General features: G+C 44.6%; 1 protein-coding gene across 1 annotated transcript in view; it reads left to right on the top strand.

Annotated features, from left to right (window-relative positions):
• Nucleotides 1-1,538: 1,538 nt before the first annotated feature.
• The window catches only part of znf385d (zinc finger protein 385D), a 64,059-nt gene continuing 49,336 nt past the window's right edge, over nt 1,539-16,261 (top strand). The window contains exons 1-2 of the mRNA XM_084027929.1: nt 1,539-1,798; nt 10,419-10,564. Coding sequence (XP_083884055.1) covers nt 1,777-1,798; nt 10,419-10,564 — 168 coding nt within the window. The 5' untranslated portion in view covers nt 1,539-1,776. The remainder of the gene's footprint in view (nt 1,799-10,418; nt 10,565-16,261) is intronic.

The raw sequence follows: 16,261 nt of genomic DNA, 5'->3' as shown, positions 1-16,261 counted from the left end.
CGTGTTACTGTCGGCTCTCTGCTGTAATCAGATTACACCGTTTGCATAATTGCGGAGGATTGCTGATCACGCTGTGATATAAGACTTCAAACTGGCATCGGCGTGCAAAACGTGGAATAACTGAACTCAAACGTAAACTCACGACAGAATCCATACGTATGAATAAGTCGGGTTTAACAAGACAAGAGTCTCTCTCTCTCTCTGTCTCACTGTCTCTCTCCCCTTCGGTCCAGATTTCATTAAACATCGAGGAGCAACATCTCATATCACCAAAATAAGATCGGGGACTTGAGAGTGAACGCACAATACAAATAAAAAACAGTGATAAAAAGAAAGAAAGAGCTGACTTCCATTAACGTCGGTGCAAATCACGTCAAGTCTCCGGATCGGAGGTATATCGGAGTTGGCCTGGTGCTCGGGAATCAAACCCCCCCGCCTCCTACAAAACGACCCCCTTATACAAATAAACCAAGCCTCGGTTATGTTTCAAAGGAAACATATTTTCTCCCAGGTTACGTTGCATCGGAAACACGTGGTTTACGTTAGAAACGTGTGGTTTACGTTAGAAACACGTGGTTAAAGTTGTAAAGCGAAACAAAACACTCAACAGAAGAACTTCAGGTTCAAACGGGACTATAGACTGAGAAGTGGACGTTTTCATGGCGACGTCACCCGTTGGCTTTTTTTGCAACCAATGAAGGAACCATATTCGGACTGTGGAGGAGCAACGGGTGGATCTGGTGAAGCGGCATCCCGAACTACAGATTGAGACCATCAACTCATGTTTACAATGTTTTATTTAGATGATAGATAAAATGATAAGTAGGATCATTTTCTCATCCATAGAATGAGACTTCGCCCCCTGATGGACAGCGGAGAGAATGCAAGTTTGAGGCACTTCAGCCTCGGCTTCACTGCGTGGGTCTCCCGGGTGAAAGGAAGCAGTGATTGAGGGGTTGATTATTCCCTTCCAATTCCACCTGATTTTCTCCCAGAAAACCTGCACATTTCAACATTTCAAAATGATAAGAGACGAAAAGAGTAAATGAGGAACGGCAGCGAGAAACACACTGCAAAGATATTTAGCCTACTGAGGTGGAAACACGGAGAGAGAGAGGGGGATAAGGGAGAGAGAGAGATAAGGGGGAGAGAGAGAGAGAGAGGGAAGAGTCAGATTAAAGAAAGGGGAAAAAAAAGAAATCGGAGCGAGCCGGAGATGGAAGCAGGGAAAGGGGAATAAGATCAAATAAAGGAGAGACAGCGGGGAGAAAGGATGGGAGTGGGAGAGAGAGAAGCAATGTTGACACATAAAACAAAGATGAGACACCTAGAGAGAGAGAGAGGGAGAGAGAGAGAGAGGGAGGCTGTTGCTGAAAAATGTAGATAGACACCTTCGGAAAGAGAAAAGAAAGAAGCGAAGGGATCCAGTGAGTGTGGAAGGGGCCGAGGAGGAGGAGGGAGATAGAGGAGGAGGGAGATAGAGGAGGAGGGGAGGGGACGAGACGGGCGAGGGAGGACCAGAGGAGAGAGAGAACGAGGGCGAGAGAGAGGGAGGGAGAGAGAGAGAGAGGCAGATACGAGGTCCACAGACAGCAGCAGCAGAGTGCAGCATGCAGACCGGCCGTTGACACTGCAGGATTGAACACACACATGCACGCACACACACACACATGAGGGGTGTATGAGACTATGCGCAGGCTGCCGTGCATGGACACACACACACACACACACACAGGCAGGGCAGCAGAGAGGAAACCCAGCAGAGCCTGAGGAGCCATGGAGAGCAGCATGTTCTTCGGTGAGTTTCTATCTCGGCTTTTTTTTCAATTTCCTCCTCCGTCTGAATGTGATGTCAACAGAAGCTGCTGCTGCCTTCCAGTCAGGGGAAGAGTGTGTGAAGTTACACATTCACATGTGTGTGTGTGTGTGTGTGTGTGTGTGTGTTCATGCATGTGCTTTGCAGAGTATAAGTGCACCCTCCTTCCTTCTACACTCCTAGATGTAAAATGCTTTCAACTTGTCAACGATGGAGAGAAGAAGTTCCACACTTAAAAAAACGTGGAATGAACCTGCTCCCCCCCTCCTGTTCTGGGTTTCTATCGGACTAAAATCCCAGCAGCTGTTCTCCGAGGATACAAGCCTTTTTTTGGATTTTGGTTGAAAACAAGGAGGAGACGCCAAAAAAAACCCCACTTGATATTCAGTGTCGGATATTTGCAGAAAGGCTCCTTCCATTAGTTTTTTTTTTTTTGAGGAGGCTTACGAAGCCTTAATGCAAGAGCAAGCTCCTCGTCAAGTGCTCTTCACACGGCCGGCTTACAGTCACACAGCGGGGATAATTACACAGGGATCCCCTGTTCTGAGGGGGAGCTGTGTGTGTGTTTTTTTAAATCCAGGGAATTAAAGCGATCAGAAGTTACAGACCGTGGCTTGTAAGAGCGAGGAGGATGTCTCTTGTTATGCCATACGGCAGAGGTGTGTGTGTGTGTGTGTGTGTGTGTGTGTTGGTATGAATAAGCTGTCAGGTGCGGAGACAGCTCCGGCTCTCTGAGATTGGCCGCCGGTGTCGCTCAGGTGTGCAGCTGCCTGGAACGCAAACAGGTGATGCGGGTCCAGATGGACGGAGGCAGTTTCACCCCGAAATCACCAGAAAAAAACTTCAAGCACTTCAAGAAGCGCTTGTTGAGGTTCCTGTGGTCATGATGCTTGTTTTGGTACCTTAAACAGAGACAGCGAGGGCAGAGAACTATTTTTAAAATTTGGATTCATCTAAAAAAGAAAATTGGTAAAGTATTCAAAAGCAATCTACAACAAAGTGATTATACATCAACCATGAAGAGTGATGGTTGCTGGGTAATGTGGTTGTCGATGTGGTCCAATGTCGGGTCTCCGTTTGATCATGTGACGCGTTCTGTGGCTCGTTTATGAGCTAAATCTGTAAAAAGACGAGCAAATCTGTCGGCCGAGCAACGCGTCACGTCTCTCACACAGGCAGTGTGTGTGTGTGTGTGTGTAACCAGTAACCAGCATGCACTGGGGCATCGCCTTAACCACCTTACACACCACGGTGGTCAGACTAAGTACCATCCTCCCTCCAGCACTCAGCGTAAAAACAACAAGAGGGCTAAAGGTCAACAGGAAGTGGGTTGTTTTAACATTTATGAGTCCTGAGTGCACGACGACGACCACGGCGGGGAGAATCTCTGAAAGGTTGAATCCCGCCGCTGCATTGCAGCTTTTTAACCCCCGAACACGTCTTTGTGCTTTGTGTGATGTCATACATCATATGACCCATGACCTCTCTGACACCGATAAGGTAAAAAACGAGATCTGCTGTTAATCTGCCATCAAACGGCGGCCGGTAAACGGCTAATCGCTCCGCTGGCTGCAATCATATAAGCGGTGAGTCGAGCGGCCCCAGAGGAAACATCATCCGCGTCTGTTTGTTGTTTCTTGTTGCGGCCGGCGTTTAGCGGCAGCGTCTCGGTTAACCTCAGATCAGGGGCAGTGATTGTTGGATCCAGTTCACACGCAGCTGTGTTTACTAGCGGGCTACGCTACGCTAATCTGAAGGGGGGGGGGGGCGGCGGCTGGGTTGAGTACCTCGGCGGCTGGGTCGAGTACCTCGGGGGCCAAACGAGCCGCCGTGTGCAGGAGTTGATCCTGTGAGGGTTAATTGGAAAATCAGGGGGGGAAAGTGCAGCTTTCAGAGAGGAGGAAATCTCCCCTTTGTGCTCACTTTGTCAGGATTAATAGGGGTGAAATGATTTTATCCCCCCTCGCTGGAGGAGCACATCTCAGAGTGTATTAACGGGGCCCGCAGAATACAATCAGCCCACTCCACAAGAACACGGCGGCGTTAATCACATCTGCGGCGTCATCGGCATACAGAATTACTTCCAGTGAAATTCAGATTTATCTCATAATTGGATTTATGTTTGCCGAGGGTGAGAGGCGAGTCGTTTTTTTGTTTTGTTTTTGAGCCTCTCCGGACCGGATCTTATCTACGTTCGGGACACTGGACAGGAGGAAGAGCAGCACGAGATGATTAATTATTAATGGCGGACGGCGTCCTCCAGACATCAGCTTCTCTCTCAGCACACTGCCACAAAAACGCTTCAGCGGAGATAAGGGAAGATTTGAGGAAGGGCACGGCAGAGGACAGCCGGCGTCTGAGACATCTCGTCCAATGAGCCGCTCCTAATGTCTCGTATGGCCGTATGTGCCGCCGCCGCATCGCTGCGCCTCAAAGAGAACCATAAACAACGGCCAGTGGGCGAAAAACTTTCATCAATCGTGAGCCGTTTGGAAAAATGTTTTCAGGAGTCAGATCTCATCTCGGCTCGGCATCGTTACAGTTCTGGGCAACAAAAAAAAGCATCTCCCAAAAAGAACCTCAGGTTCAGTGTGTGTGTGTGTGTGTGTGTGTGTGTGTGTGTGTGTGTGTGTGTGTGTGGTGGTAATTTAATTAGAATTTAAGGACATTCACCCCTAAAGCACACGATCAGCTGACACGACAAAGCTGCATTCATTTACTTTGATTAGTCCACTTTGGGGAGAAACTGTGAAAAACACATGTTTAATATGAACCAGAGATCTTCAACAGGGGGTCCTGGACCCCTAGGGGGTCCCCAGAGTTACTGTAGGGGGTCCCCGAGTTTGATCCCAGAAATGTAAACATGTCCAGAAATACACCTTAACATGAATACAACCTATAATAAGCAAATATAAACTGTGATGTAGAAATGCCAAAATATGGCACTATAGGCTGCACTACACATTATTATTGGCCCGGCTTGGGGGTCCCTCCACCAGGTCTCTATAGGCCTTCGGGGTCCTTGGCCTGAAAACGTTGAAGACCTCTGTTTATATAAATAAAGGAATAAAGAATCTGTACTCACGGTTCTGATGATGATAGCTGTAAATATCTGGCTCTTTATTCTCACATTTGGTGTTGGGCAGGTGGCTCAGAGTTATAAAGTGTTGTTGTTGTTGTTGTTGTTGCTCTAAACATCTGCCTGTTGCATCTGGCAAACATCTCATTTACATTCCCCCCTCGTTATTTCAGTAAATGGGCTCATATGGTGCTCTTATTCTGAAATTAATTCACCTGTTAAATAAACGGGCAACAAATGGAGTCTCCCAGCATCGGACCACAGTGCAAAGGGAGGAGGGTCAGTCAGCTGATCCTGAGGTCACTCAGGTCGTAGTCACGTCCCCTTTATATTATTTTAGATTGGAATATCTGGTGGTTGTAGGTTTCAGCGGTAAACAACTTTCTGTGTGGCCTCAAATACAAATCCGTGGCCACATTTTTATTTACATACACAAACATTTAACGAGCTCAAATTCTCCCGTTTAACCGGCTGCTGCTGTCAGAGGGCTCAGTGTGAGGAGGCTCCACTCCGTTCCCTGTGTAAACATCAGGCCTGCTGCTGGGGGGGGGGGGGGGTTCTCCGAGGGGACCCACATGTGACCTTGACTTTTTCAGGCGAATGTCGTCCCGTTTGACATCGTCCAGCTCCGATTACGTTTGTTTTGATGGTCTCGATAAGGGACAGAATGTGAGACGAGGTCGGAGACAGAAAGAAGGAATTCTTCTACTTTGCCGAGTTTTCATTCTGACCGACTCCCCGACCGCTCAGTCTGCTAGTTATTTTAATGACTGTCACAGGATGACCTTTCAGCCGGGAGCGACTCTCCCGAGCGACTCGTTGAGCAAACGGCTGAAATATATATATATATATATATATATATATATATATATATATATATATATATATATATTACCAAACTCAAGTTAAATGAGTTTAGGGGAAAAAAAGCAGAACCCAGAGAAATTTGCACAAATTTGCGAGTTTATAAAGTTGCAAATTTGTGAGTTTATTACGATGCTAACAACCAGCATCTATGCTAGCTAACGTCCCATGAATGTATTTATGTTTCTAATGAATCATCCCGACGTGTGACAACGCCTCGTTAAGGTCCTTAGGGTGATGATGTTGATGCTTATTGTTGGTTTTATTTATATGAGGACAAATTGGGTGTTTATTGATCGGGGCGGTCGGGCTAAGATGTTAGCGGTAGCTATCACTTTTTGTCATAGCAAATATCAGGTGTTAGCGGAACTAAGCAACTTGTTTATATATCGGATATAAACTGGCAGATTTTTTAACATTGCCCCCCTCTCTCGGCTCCTTTTTTTTCCCTACACTTCCCTGGTACGCTGTCGTATATATTGAAATATTGACAAATAGGGATAATTATAGTTGCCATCTGTACTTCTCAGCTTTGCAGCGTCTTGATGTTGGCATAGTGCTCCAAAAGGTCGGGGGTCAAAGTTCAGATGTTTGCACCTTTGCTGGCGGTGACAGGCGATCGGGCTTCAGAGAGCTGAAACATTACCCGCTAACGCCGGCTGGAATGTGTCTTTGTGTTGGGGCACGTTCGCCGGATCGCCGCGTTCAGCTTCAACAAGAGACACATTCTGTTTCTGAGCTTTAGGACGGGCCGTGAGGTTAGACGAGGTTAAATCCAGTAAATATGAGGGACACCAGCAACGTCACCACATTCAGGACTTTATACTAACGTGAAGGTTTTTGGCTCTATGGTTGTGAATGGGTTTATGATCTTTGGTTCTTTGGTGCTGAGAAAGTGATGAAAGGTTTTTAAAAAGTTCTCCTTTGACCAGAAAGTTGTTTTTTTTAAAGAGCCCCGTTGGTCTCACGTCGACAATAGCTGTTGGTTTTTGGTCCAAAAGGAAATAACTCCACAACTCTTGAATCAGGCTCTCTGTTTGAAAATAAATGCACTATAATTCTAATTTAGCCTGGTCTCCTGAAAACTACGCTCCCATTCACAGAAACTGCACTGTGAATTATAATTCAGGGATATTTTATTGTGGATTACTTTTCTCTCGACGTATCATGAATTAGTTTCAAAGTATTTTTTTCTTTTTTAAACATAACTGAATACTTTTGTTGTGTTTTTGTTTTATTTTGTCCCATTTTAAGCAAAAGCATGATGTTTCGTTACTAGACCTAACAATGTAGTTTTGTAGCCTTGTAGAATGATACGTTTAACTGGAAACATAATAAGCGGTGCAGTTTAATTGTATGGGAACACAATGTTGCAGGAGTCAGGCATGATAATTCGTATGTAATCCACGTCAGGCAACGTAATATAAAGAGCAACAAAGACTTTCACCCAGGAGACTTCTGTTCATGTCCCGAACTCAACTTTGACTTATTTTTCACGTAACATCCGGCGTTATTTTAACGTTGCAGCGGCTTGATCCCACTGAACACTCGCGTAGCTGCACATTCGTAGGAAAACGCAAAAAAATCAGAAGATATTACGATCAGTTGAGGAGACGTTGACGGATCGAGTGGGGAACTCTTCATCTCGTCATCGCACAGATTTTTAATTTGTCCAGTACTTTGGTTTATGACCAATCAGCTAATCAGCTAATAACGTTAAAGCTTGCAGTAGCTTCAGGTCCCGTCTGTGTGATGCGTTCAGGCACAGGACCGAGCGTAGGTCACTCGTGTTATGGTGAGAATCGCTGTAGTTACATACATGACCTCGGCGTAGACAGCTGGAACATATCTGATCCTGGCACGACTCTGGACTCCCATTAAAAACACACGACCACGTGTACAGTCTGATGCATCGTTAAAGTTTCAGCTTATAAGAAAAATACTTAAGAGGAGCTCTTCGTTGTGCAGCTGTGACATTTAAGGCTAACAGTAACACAACATGATGATGTCATGGGTCATTCTGAACACCCACGTCCACCTTTTTTTACAGCTTTAAAAATACAGCATTTATACATTTTTTTACATTATCGCATCGCTGCTTTTACTCAAGTAAAGGATCTTGCACGCGTCTCTCTCTGTCGACAGAGAGTTAAGACTTTATTCGGAAACCGATCCCATCTGTGAGATGTTACGGAGCCGAGAGCTCGGGCTGCGATGACACGTCACATTTCATCTCCCGTCACTCAGAAAAACCCCAAAACACAACCCCGATCGAACGAATCTCACTTTTGTCACTCTTCATCTGGACTAAGATGAAGACTGATCCCACACGTGGAACCCTTGGTGGCTTTCAGAGGCCTGTCGGGGGTTCCACAGGGTCTGGATTTGGGGCCGCGGCGGCGATGGTGAGGCTGACGTCAGGCGGCCTACTGAAGGACATGCTTTCGGGACGAAGACGTGCCTCCACACGAGACGGCATGTGCTCTTTTTCCAACAGATGGCAGCGCTCCGGAGAACAAGGGGGGAGGGGGGGGACGGTGTGTTTTTTCCCCCTCTTCTCCTCGAGTCTTTTACGGCTTTTCATTTATCCCTTACCACCGCCCGGGGACCGAAACGTGGCAACCTGGTTTTTATTTGTCTCGAGACAGCGGTTTGATACTGTATCTGCCAGCGCTGGAACGGCCGCTGCACTGTTGTTAAATGTGCAGCGATAGAAAAATCATCCCTCTGGTTCTCATTACGGCTCCGCAAAATGGTCTTTCTTTAATTCACAGTGTTTTTGGAGGGCTGTGCCTTTTCTTTCCTTCTCTGACTTTTCTTTCTCTGACTTTTTTTCTCTATCCCATAGTGTTGAAATCCGGCGCTGTGCCGTTTCCAGCCGTTGGTTTCTGTAAAAGCTGGCGCGGCGTTCTCACATTACAATAAAAAGTGAAGTATTTACATTTGTTTATCCTAGCGATGCCTCGGCCGCCGCTCGGCCTCCGCTGCCACTGACTCATCCCGGGAGACGCGGCGGCCTGTTGCAGTCATCCTGCAGCGCTTCACGGGGACGAGAGCATCTGTTTTTCAGAGGGATAAACTTCATCGCAGCGACACTCATATGCCACATGTTGCCAGCCGTCATTACCGGCTCACCTCGCCGTCGGGGCGACTTACGTCGGTTCTGACACCCGACGTTAGCGGGAACCGTTTGAAGAATTTGTCACGTGTTCATATTTCTGCGGAAAGATTCTTGTCACGGCGGCGAAGTCACGAAACTTGAACAGGTGTGTACTTGAGATCCAAAGGAAGGCCGGGTGTCAGAGCGAAGGGCGCTTGAGGGGGGCGTGGCCTCCTCCTGTTTTAGCATCACGGCATGGTGATGGCGTCTAGTTGGGTCATGTGATCCCGATCATGAGAAGAAACCGAATTCAGAGAATTCATGAGCTGTAGCCAATTTATCACAGATGATGTTGGAGACAACGGAGGTCGTTTTTTTTATAGTACTAGAAATTGAATACTTGTTATTAAATAACAACAATTTTGCAAATGATCGAATGGAAATCTGTGAAAGACTTTCGGCTGAGACGAGGAGACTTGCAGATTGACAAAAGGATTGAGGATTGAGCGACTTTGACAGCATTAAACCTGCAGAAACGAGACAAAAGAAACAAACTCATAACTGCAAGCAGAGCAAACAGCATCTCAATATATATATTATTCATGTGAGGCTCATATCAGCCTCTCTCAATGCAAATTAACCTAATTGCAAAAACAAAACACAAAACATTCACACACGGTTATAGTGAAATTATGAGCGTTTTATATGGTTTCTCTCTGTCACATTCTGCCTTTATTCTATTCTACATTCACATTGTACCACATGGAGCAAATAAATGACCTCTTGACCTTGACATCAGTGTGACAAACCACTTAACTTTGTTATTCTGGACTCATCAAAACGCTCTTTGGTGCTTTTTGAAAGCTCAGAAAAAAGTCTTTAAATGGATGTAAAAAAGGCTGGAAATCCCCCAAAATACATGATAGCATATGAAGTTATAAAGATTGATGTATTGATATTAATTGAAATCTATGATTTAGCGTATTAGAGCTACTGTAAGAAAAACAAACGGAGCTGAGAGAGGGGGGCAATATTCAGAGGAAAAAAGTGGCAAATTTGCCACTTTATAAATACATATAGCTGATATCAACAAGTTGCTTGGTTCCACTAACAACGCATGTTTGCCGTTGCTATGACAACAAGTGAAAGCTACCGCTAGCATCTTAGCCCAACCGTCCAGATCAATAAACACCAATAAGATGACAATTTGGCCTCATATGAATAAAACAATAAGCATCAACATCATCACCCTAAGGACCTTAACGAGGCGTTGTCACACATAAATACATTCATGGGACGTTCGCTGCAGCTGTTTTCTCTGAATATTGCCTCCCTCTCTCGGCTCCGTTTGTTTGTTTTTCCTGGAGCGGCCCCGAGACGCCGTCGGAGACATCAACTCGACTTGTCGGTGCCGGTGTGAGATACTTCATCAATGACGAACAGATAATAACTGTTCTACGGGATAAACAGACCCTGAAGGGTTCGCTTGGATGCGGTCCGAGAAGGTTTTGGCGGTGCCTGCCGTTCACCACGCTGCCTTTTTTCCCCCCCTGCTGCAGGAAACACGTGTCAGAACGGCCTGATGCCCGCCCTGCTGCGCCCCGCCATGCCCGCCGTTCACCAGACCTCACTCGCCATGAAGCAGTTCCTCCCGTTTCCCATGGATACGCCCACGGCGGTGAGCCTCTTCCCAGGATTCAGTGCGGTGAGTCACCTCCTCGTTATGTTGTGTGTGTGTGTGTGTGTGTGTGTGTGTAATGTGTGTGTTACATGATCTGCTCCCGGGCTTCTGGTCGCCGTTTGACCCGTCGCGTGGCTCACGCTGACGTTGGAGTCGTTCACAAATTGAAATCAAATATTCAGATTTGTAGAGTCGCTGAGTCAGAATGAGAACGCCGGCGAGCTTCGGGCTGCCTCAACCTCATTGGTCACACACACACACACACACACACACACACACACACACACACACACACACACACACACACACACACACACACACACTAACACACACACACACACACACACACACACACACACACACACACACACACACACAATGAAACGTTATCTTTTGTCAAAATGTCAATTTTTTTGTGTCGCTCATAACGCCAAGGGAAAGTCAACTGGGATTTGTGGTGGAATTAATAATCACCAATGAGACGCATCCACGTTGCTATGCAACAGTCATACCCCTCATGGGGGGGTCGTAAGGGTCCACAAACACAGGACCGGTCTCAGAGACCTGAATGCCTGAATCTTATTGTTGTTGTTTCCTAAACTGAACTGCAGTTCATCATCATATATATATATATATATATATATATATATATCTTCCCTTTCTTATTGTGAAACGTCTCATTGAAATGATTCCTTTGAAGCTTTAATGTGAGACTTTGAAGACGGCGAGGAATCTCTTTAAAGTCGACGCTCCACTTTGTTAAGCAAACATTTATTCTACGTACAGAAAGTATGTTTCTCTCCTTAAAGTGTCTTTTAGAGGTGAGGAAGCAGAGAGGCTTCCCAGGAATGTGTGTGTGTGTGTGTGTGTGTGTGTGTGTGTGTGTGTGTGTATGTGAGATATCATTATGATGGTGCACTTTTACTCTCCAGACAGTTTGCATATTCAACTCTTCTCCTCTCAGAGATTTATCGACAGCTCCGTCTTCAGTCTCTCATCAGAACTCATTAAGCGAGAGACGCTTGTTTCTCTTCGAGGAATTCTCGTCTCCTCGTTAACGTTCACGTCTGTTCTTACTTGAAAACGCCACGGAGGCCGTCGGCCTTGTCCAAAACGATACATTTATCTGAAATGTGCAGTTAAGTGGCGTCGCTTTGAGTGTTTACTTTGAACAAAAAAAGCTGAAGTTCCTCACGAAGAATGCTTCTTAGTCTCGTCTTTGGTGAGAAACTCTGAGAGCGATGAAAGTTTGCAAAAACATTCTCCGTGTTCGATGGTGTTACCGCGGGTTACCGCGGGTTACATCTGATGGCGGTTGCAACACGTGCAGAAACATCCCAGCGAGCACTCAACAGACTCGCATCTGCTCGTGGATTCAGACCAGATTTTACAAACATCATTAAAAATGCACGACTTTGAAAAGTTGTCGAAACAACATCCAGGCGAAGACTAGACGTCTAATAAACCTTCACTTTTCAACCCCTGAATAACCCAAATATAACCGACAGACAGATATCTGATATACACAGATTCAATTGATTTTAGATGTGAAATTGCAAAAAATAATTAAATAAATAGCGAAACACTTTATTTTACTGGTCTGTGATTTCTGAAAAGCTCTTCTGAAAAACTCTTCTGGATTGAATTATTAGAAAAATTACACTTTAATTAATAGGCTGTTCTTTTTTTTTTTAAAAACCCAGAAAAACCTGAAACAAACGACAATTTTTCGACAATTACTCAGAACAAATTAAGACAAAATTAACCATTTTGGCTCTCTGGAATCTGTATTATTTTATATTATACAGACCATTGATTAATTGAACATTAATATCATCCTTAATTGCAGCCATGAACTCACTAATGATCCCTCCTATTCACTGTGGCAATTCCTTTTTGGCATTATTTGCAATATATGAAAATATATGTATCCAAATATAATATATTATTATTATAAATGGACTGTATTTTGTTATATTGATTGTGCAAATGGTTCCATCACGATTTAATATTTGAAATAATCCCCTTAGAGCTCTGCAGAGTTGGTTTTTAAACAGCGGCGTCACATTTCAGAGACGAACTCTTTAAGTGGCGACTCGACGTAAACAGCTTCCTTTAATGCATCGGCTGCATGCAGACATTTTATTGGATTTGTAATCGACAAGGAGCTGCCTTTTTAAATGGAGCACTCGCGTGTTGACGTGCACTTACTGTCCCAGATCGTATGGATGTATTGATCGTGAAAGCAGAAGGTAGTTCTGAGGAAGTACGTGGCTCGAATCAGCGAGGTTATTATAATCAAAAAAATAAAATAGGATGAAGATAGAAAAGAGAAGAAAAAGCTTGACAGATAAAAGTTCAACAGGTTTACAAAGATAACTCACTTTGATAGAGAGGGTTGAAATGTGGACGACAGCTGAGAGAGAGAGGAACACATGAAGGAGAAAATAAAGTGGAGGACGGAGGAGAGGAGATAACGCGGCGGAGACGGATTGTTTCATGAGAAAGTTCAGAATCCCCGGCCGCTCTAATCTGTATTTAACAGACTCGTCTGCAGATAGTGAGTAATACGCCGGGAAGCCGATACCAGATTAACACAAAGTAATCACTTCTCTCTCTCCCTCTCTCTCTCTCTCTCTCCGTCACACACCGTTCTGGCTCTTCCAACGCATCGCCGTTCTCCCTCCCGCCTCCTTTGTCAGCACACAAGTTACTTGTTCTTCCTTCCGTTTGTGCTTCAGCGCTTTTCAGTTTGAGGTTTTTCTGATCGGATTTCTTCTTCATGTGTCACACAGACGGCAGCGTCTAATAAAACAGTGCTGGGAGAGCGCCGACACGTCAAGTCAGTGATGTTTTTACCAAAACTGGTCAACAGACAGGTTTGGTTTGAATTGCACGATTTAGAAAAATACATTTAGTTCACTTCCAGGGCAAATAAAGGCCTGAGGGAGAGGATAACGCGTGATTTCCATATATGAAATAATGATACAGTGAAGCCGAAGTGCCTTAAACTGTCATTCTCTCTGCTGGCCACCAGGGGGCGACTCCTCTCTGATTGTATAGAAGTCTATGAGAAAATGGTCCTACTTCTCTCTTGATGTATTATCTCAGTAAACATTGTAAACATGAGTTTATGGTCTCAATCTCTAGTTTCAAGTCTTCTTCAATCCAGCATGATGTTCATTTAGTACATTATGGTCCATTTAGAGTCCACCAGACCAGAAAGCAGGGGATGCTTTAGGGGGCGGGGCTTACCTGCTGATTGACAGGTCGCTACCACGCTACCAATGCTAGTTAGCTACTAAGATGACTTTAACACTTAGCTGTGAAGTTGACCTTGAATTATGAAGCTAACTTTGTTAGCAGCTTCACACCAGAATCCACTTGGATCCAGATCCAGTAAGGGTGCTGGTCGGGGTCCCGCTCAGATCCACCAGTCGCTTCAGTCCAAATAGATCACTTCTTTCACCGGTTGCAAAAATCATCATCAAACTCAAGGCTTAAAACCCATTATTCACAAACCAACGGGTGACATCGCCATGACAACGTCCACTTCTTATAGACTCTGACCAGAGAGCATGTAGATATTTCATGTTTCTCATATTAAATATAAAACTTGGGAGTAAAAAGGGCGTCTGTTAAGCATAAATCTGTGAAATACTGTAATATGTTTTTCTTAAACAACTTTTTTAACTATAAAGTTGCTCTCCGCCTCCACATCCGGGGCGACGTGGCTTCAGTCAGGCAGTTTATTACAAGATGTGGATCTCCGATCGTAATCACGCACAGAATCCGAACAGCTCAGATGTCGTGATGAAGCCGAAGCTTCTTTCCATCTGAACAGAAACTTTCTCTCTATCTGCCGGAGACGAGGTCAGACCTGCTGTCGGCCCTCCGGGGCTCAATAAACTCTGCCTTATTAAACTAAAACAACAAATATTCCTATCGATGACGATGACTCACATTATTGGATGTGTGTTTCGTATGTGGCAGAAACAAGAAAAGACGGAAAGTGTGTGCGTGTCCACACCTGCGTGAAATAGGACTCAAACCCGAAGCCTCTCGTTGAGAAATCTTGTTCAGGGCTGAGTGACACAATCAGGAAGTGTTTAGCCTGAGGGGAAAGAAGGGATGTTTGTTATTTTCTCTCTCTCTTTTGTCCCCATCGGACCTCTTAATACAAGGAAATGTAACAGAAAAATGTGGCTCGGAGACAGAAAGAAAAAACAGAGACTTCATGCATGTAAGTACATGAGCTCAGAGACACTCGGGAGGGGGGGAAGAAGAAGAAAAGAAAAGGTCTATTGGGAGACTCAAGCTTGAAAGGAGCTTTCAGAGAAACATGTAGTTTTTTATCAGCAGGTTCAGGACTACATGTCTCTACGACGACGGATTAGGACAAAAAAAAATAAAAAAATAAAAAAAAGGAGTCGAGAGAGGGGGGCAATATTCAGAGTTTATAAACTCACAAAAACAATCAGAATGTCTTTACTTTTGCAGCATTTTGCAAAACTATTTCAATTAAACAGATTCCCCCTTTAAATTCATTTTTGTGGAGAACCCCCCAGAACCCCCTTAGGACCCCTTTCAGACCCACACCGGGTGCTTTGGGAGTGCCAGACGCCGAGGTAACAAATATAAACCGACGTCAGACTTTCAGAGTCACGTTTAATAAGTCTCAAATTATCTCAACAAGTTTTTAAAAATCTCCATTCGTTTCTTTATTGTGAAGCGCTTTGTGTTGGATTTCTTGTTTGAAAGTTGAAAAAATATGCTTATTAAACCTTAACTCAATAACACATCAAGGCAAAGAGAGAGAAAAAACCCACAGATTTGAGATCTTTATTGTTGAAATGTGACATTGACAGAAGCCTTCAGACCGTTAACTTGGTAATGTGTTGCGTTCCAGACCAATCAGAGGTTGACGTGTTCTCGGCTGAAATTTTCCAACTTTCGACCTCCACGCGTTCCAGGTTCACGACGCCAAACCTAAACAAAGCCCACGGCCGACTGTCACACGCTGACGTTTCCTTGGCGAGAGGACGCCGACTGAACTCTCGACAGTGAAGCCGCCGCAGTTTAAATGTTTTTCCCCCCAAAATAATTTGCAGAAATTTAACATAAATCATAGAGCGACATATTTTTGACATTAAGTTTCATTCCTATGATAGGAGCTTATGTCTTTTTTAAAATCCATCAATACATGCAAATATACTTCATGTTGCTTTTTAGTTGATGGAATCTTCCCTTTGTTTTATTCCGTCGCTGGAGGAGAATTTCTATCCATTAAAGGAGAGATTTGATCCTTCGATGTGAAATTGTGGAGCTTCATCCATCAAAATCCTTTTAACTGCCCCGTTGACCTGAACGTGCGTGTTGCTGCTGACCGTCGTTGGAAGCAGAGAGGTCGGTTCAGACAAAAAGGGAAGAGGAAGTGTACTTTAAGTACTTTTGGGATTGTTTGGCAACTTTCAATTGATTCGGTCGTGGAAGAGTTATTGAAATTACCACCTTGAAAGAAAAATGGTCCAAAACGGAGATGTGTGTGGGGGAGTTTCAGTCTAACAGAGAGGAAGGAGGACGAGGAGGAGGAGGTGTGTGTGTTTGGGTTGTCTTACTTTGGCCCTGAAAATAAGATCTATCTTGCCAGGAGGCGACATTTGTCTTGGAAAAACAATACAAACTCCATTTCCCCTGCAGAGTAATCACACTTGTGATTTA

Source organism: Eutrigla gurnardus (assembly GCF_963514095.1).
Source record: "Eutrigla gurnardus genome assembly, chromosome: 14".
Classification (NCBI taxonomy): Eukaryota; Metazoa; Chordata; class Actinopteri; order Perciformes; family Triglidae; genus Eutrigla; species Eutrigla gurnardus.
This window is presented reverse-complemented; position numbering and strand designations above follow the sequence as displayed.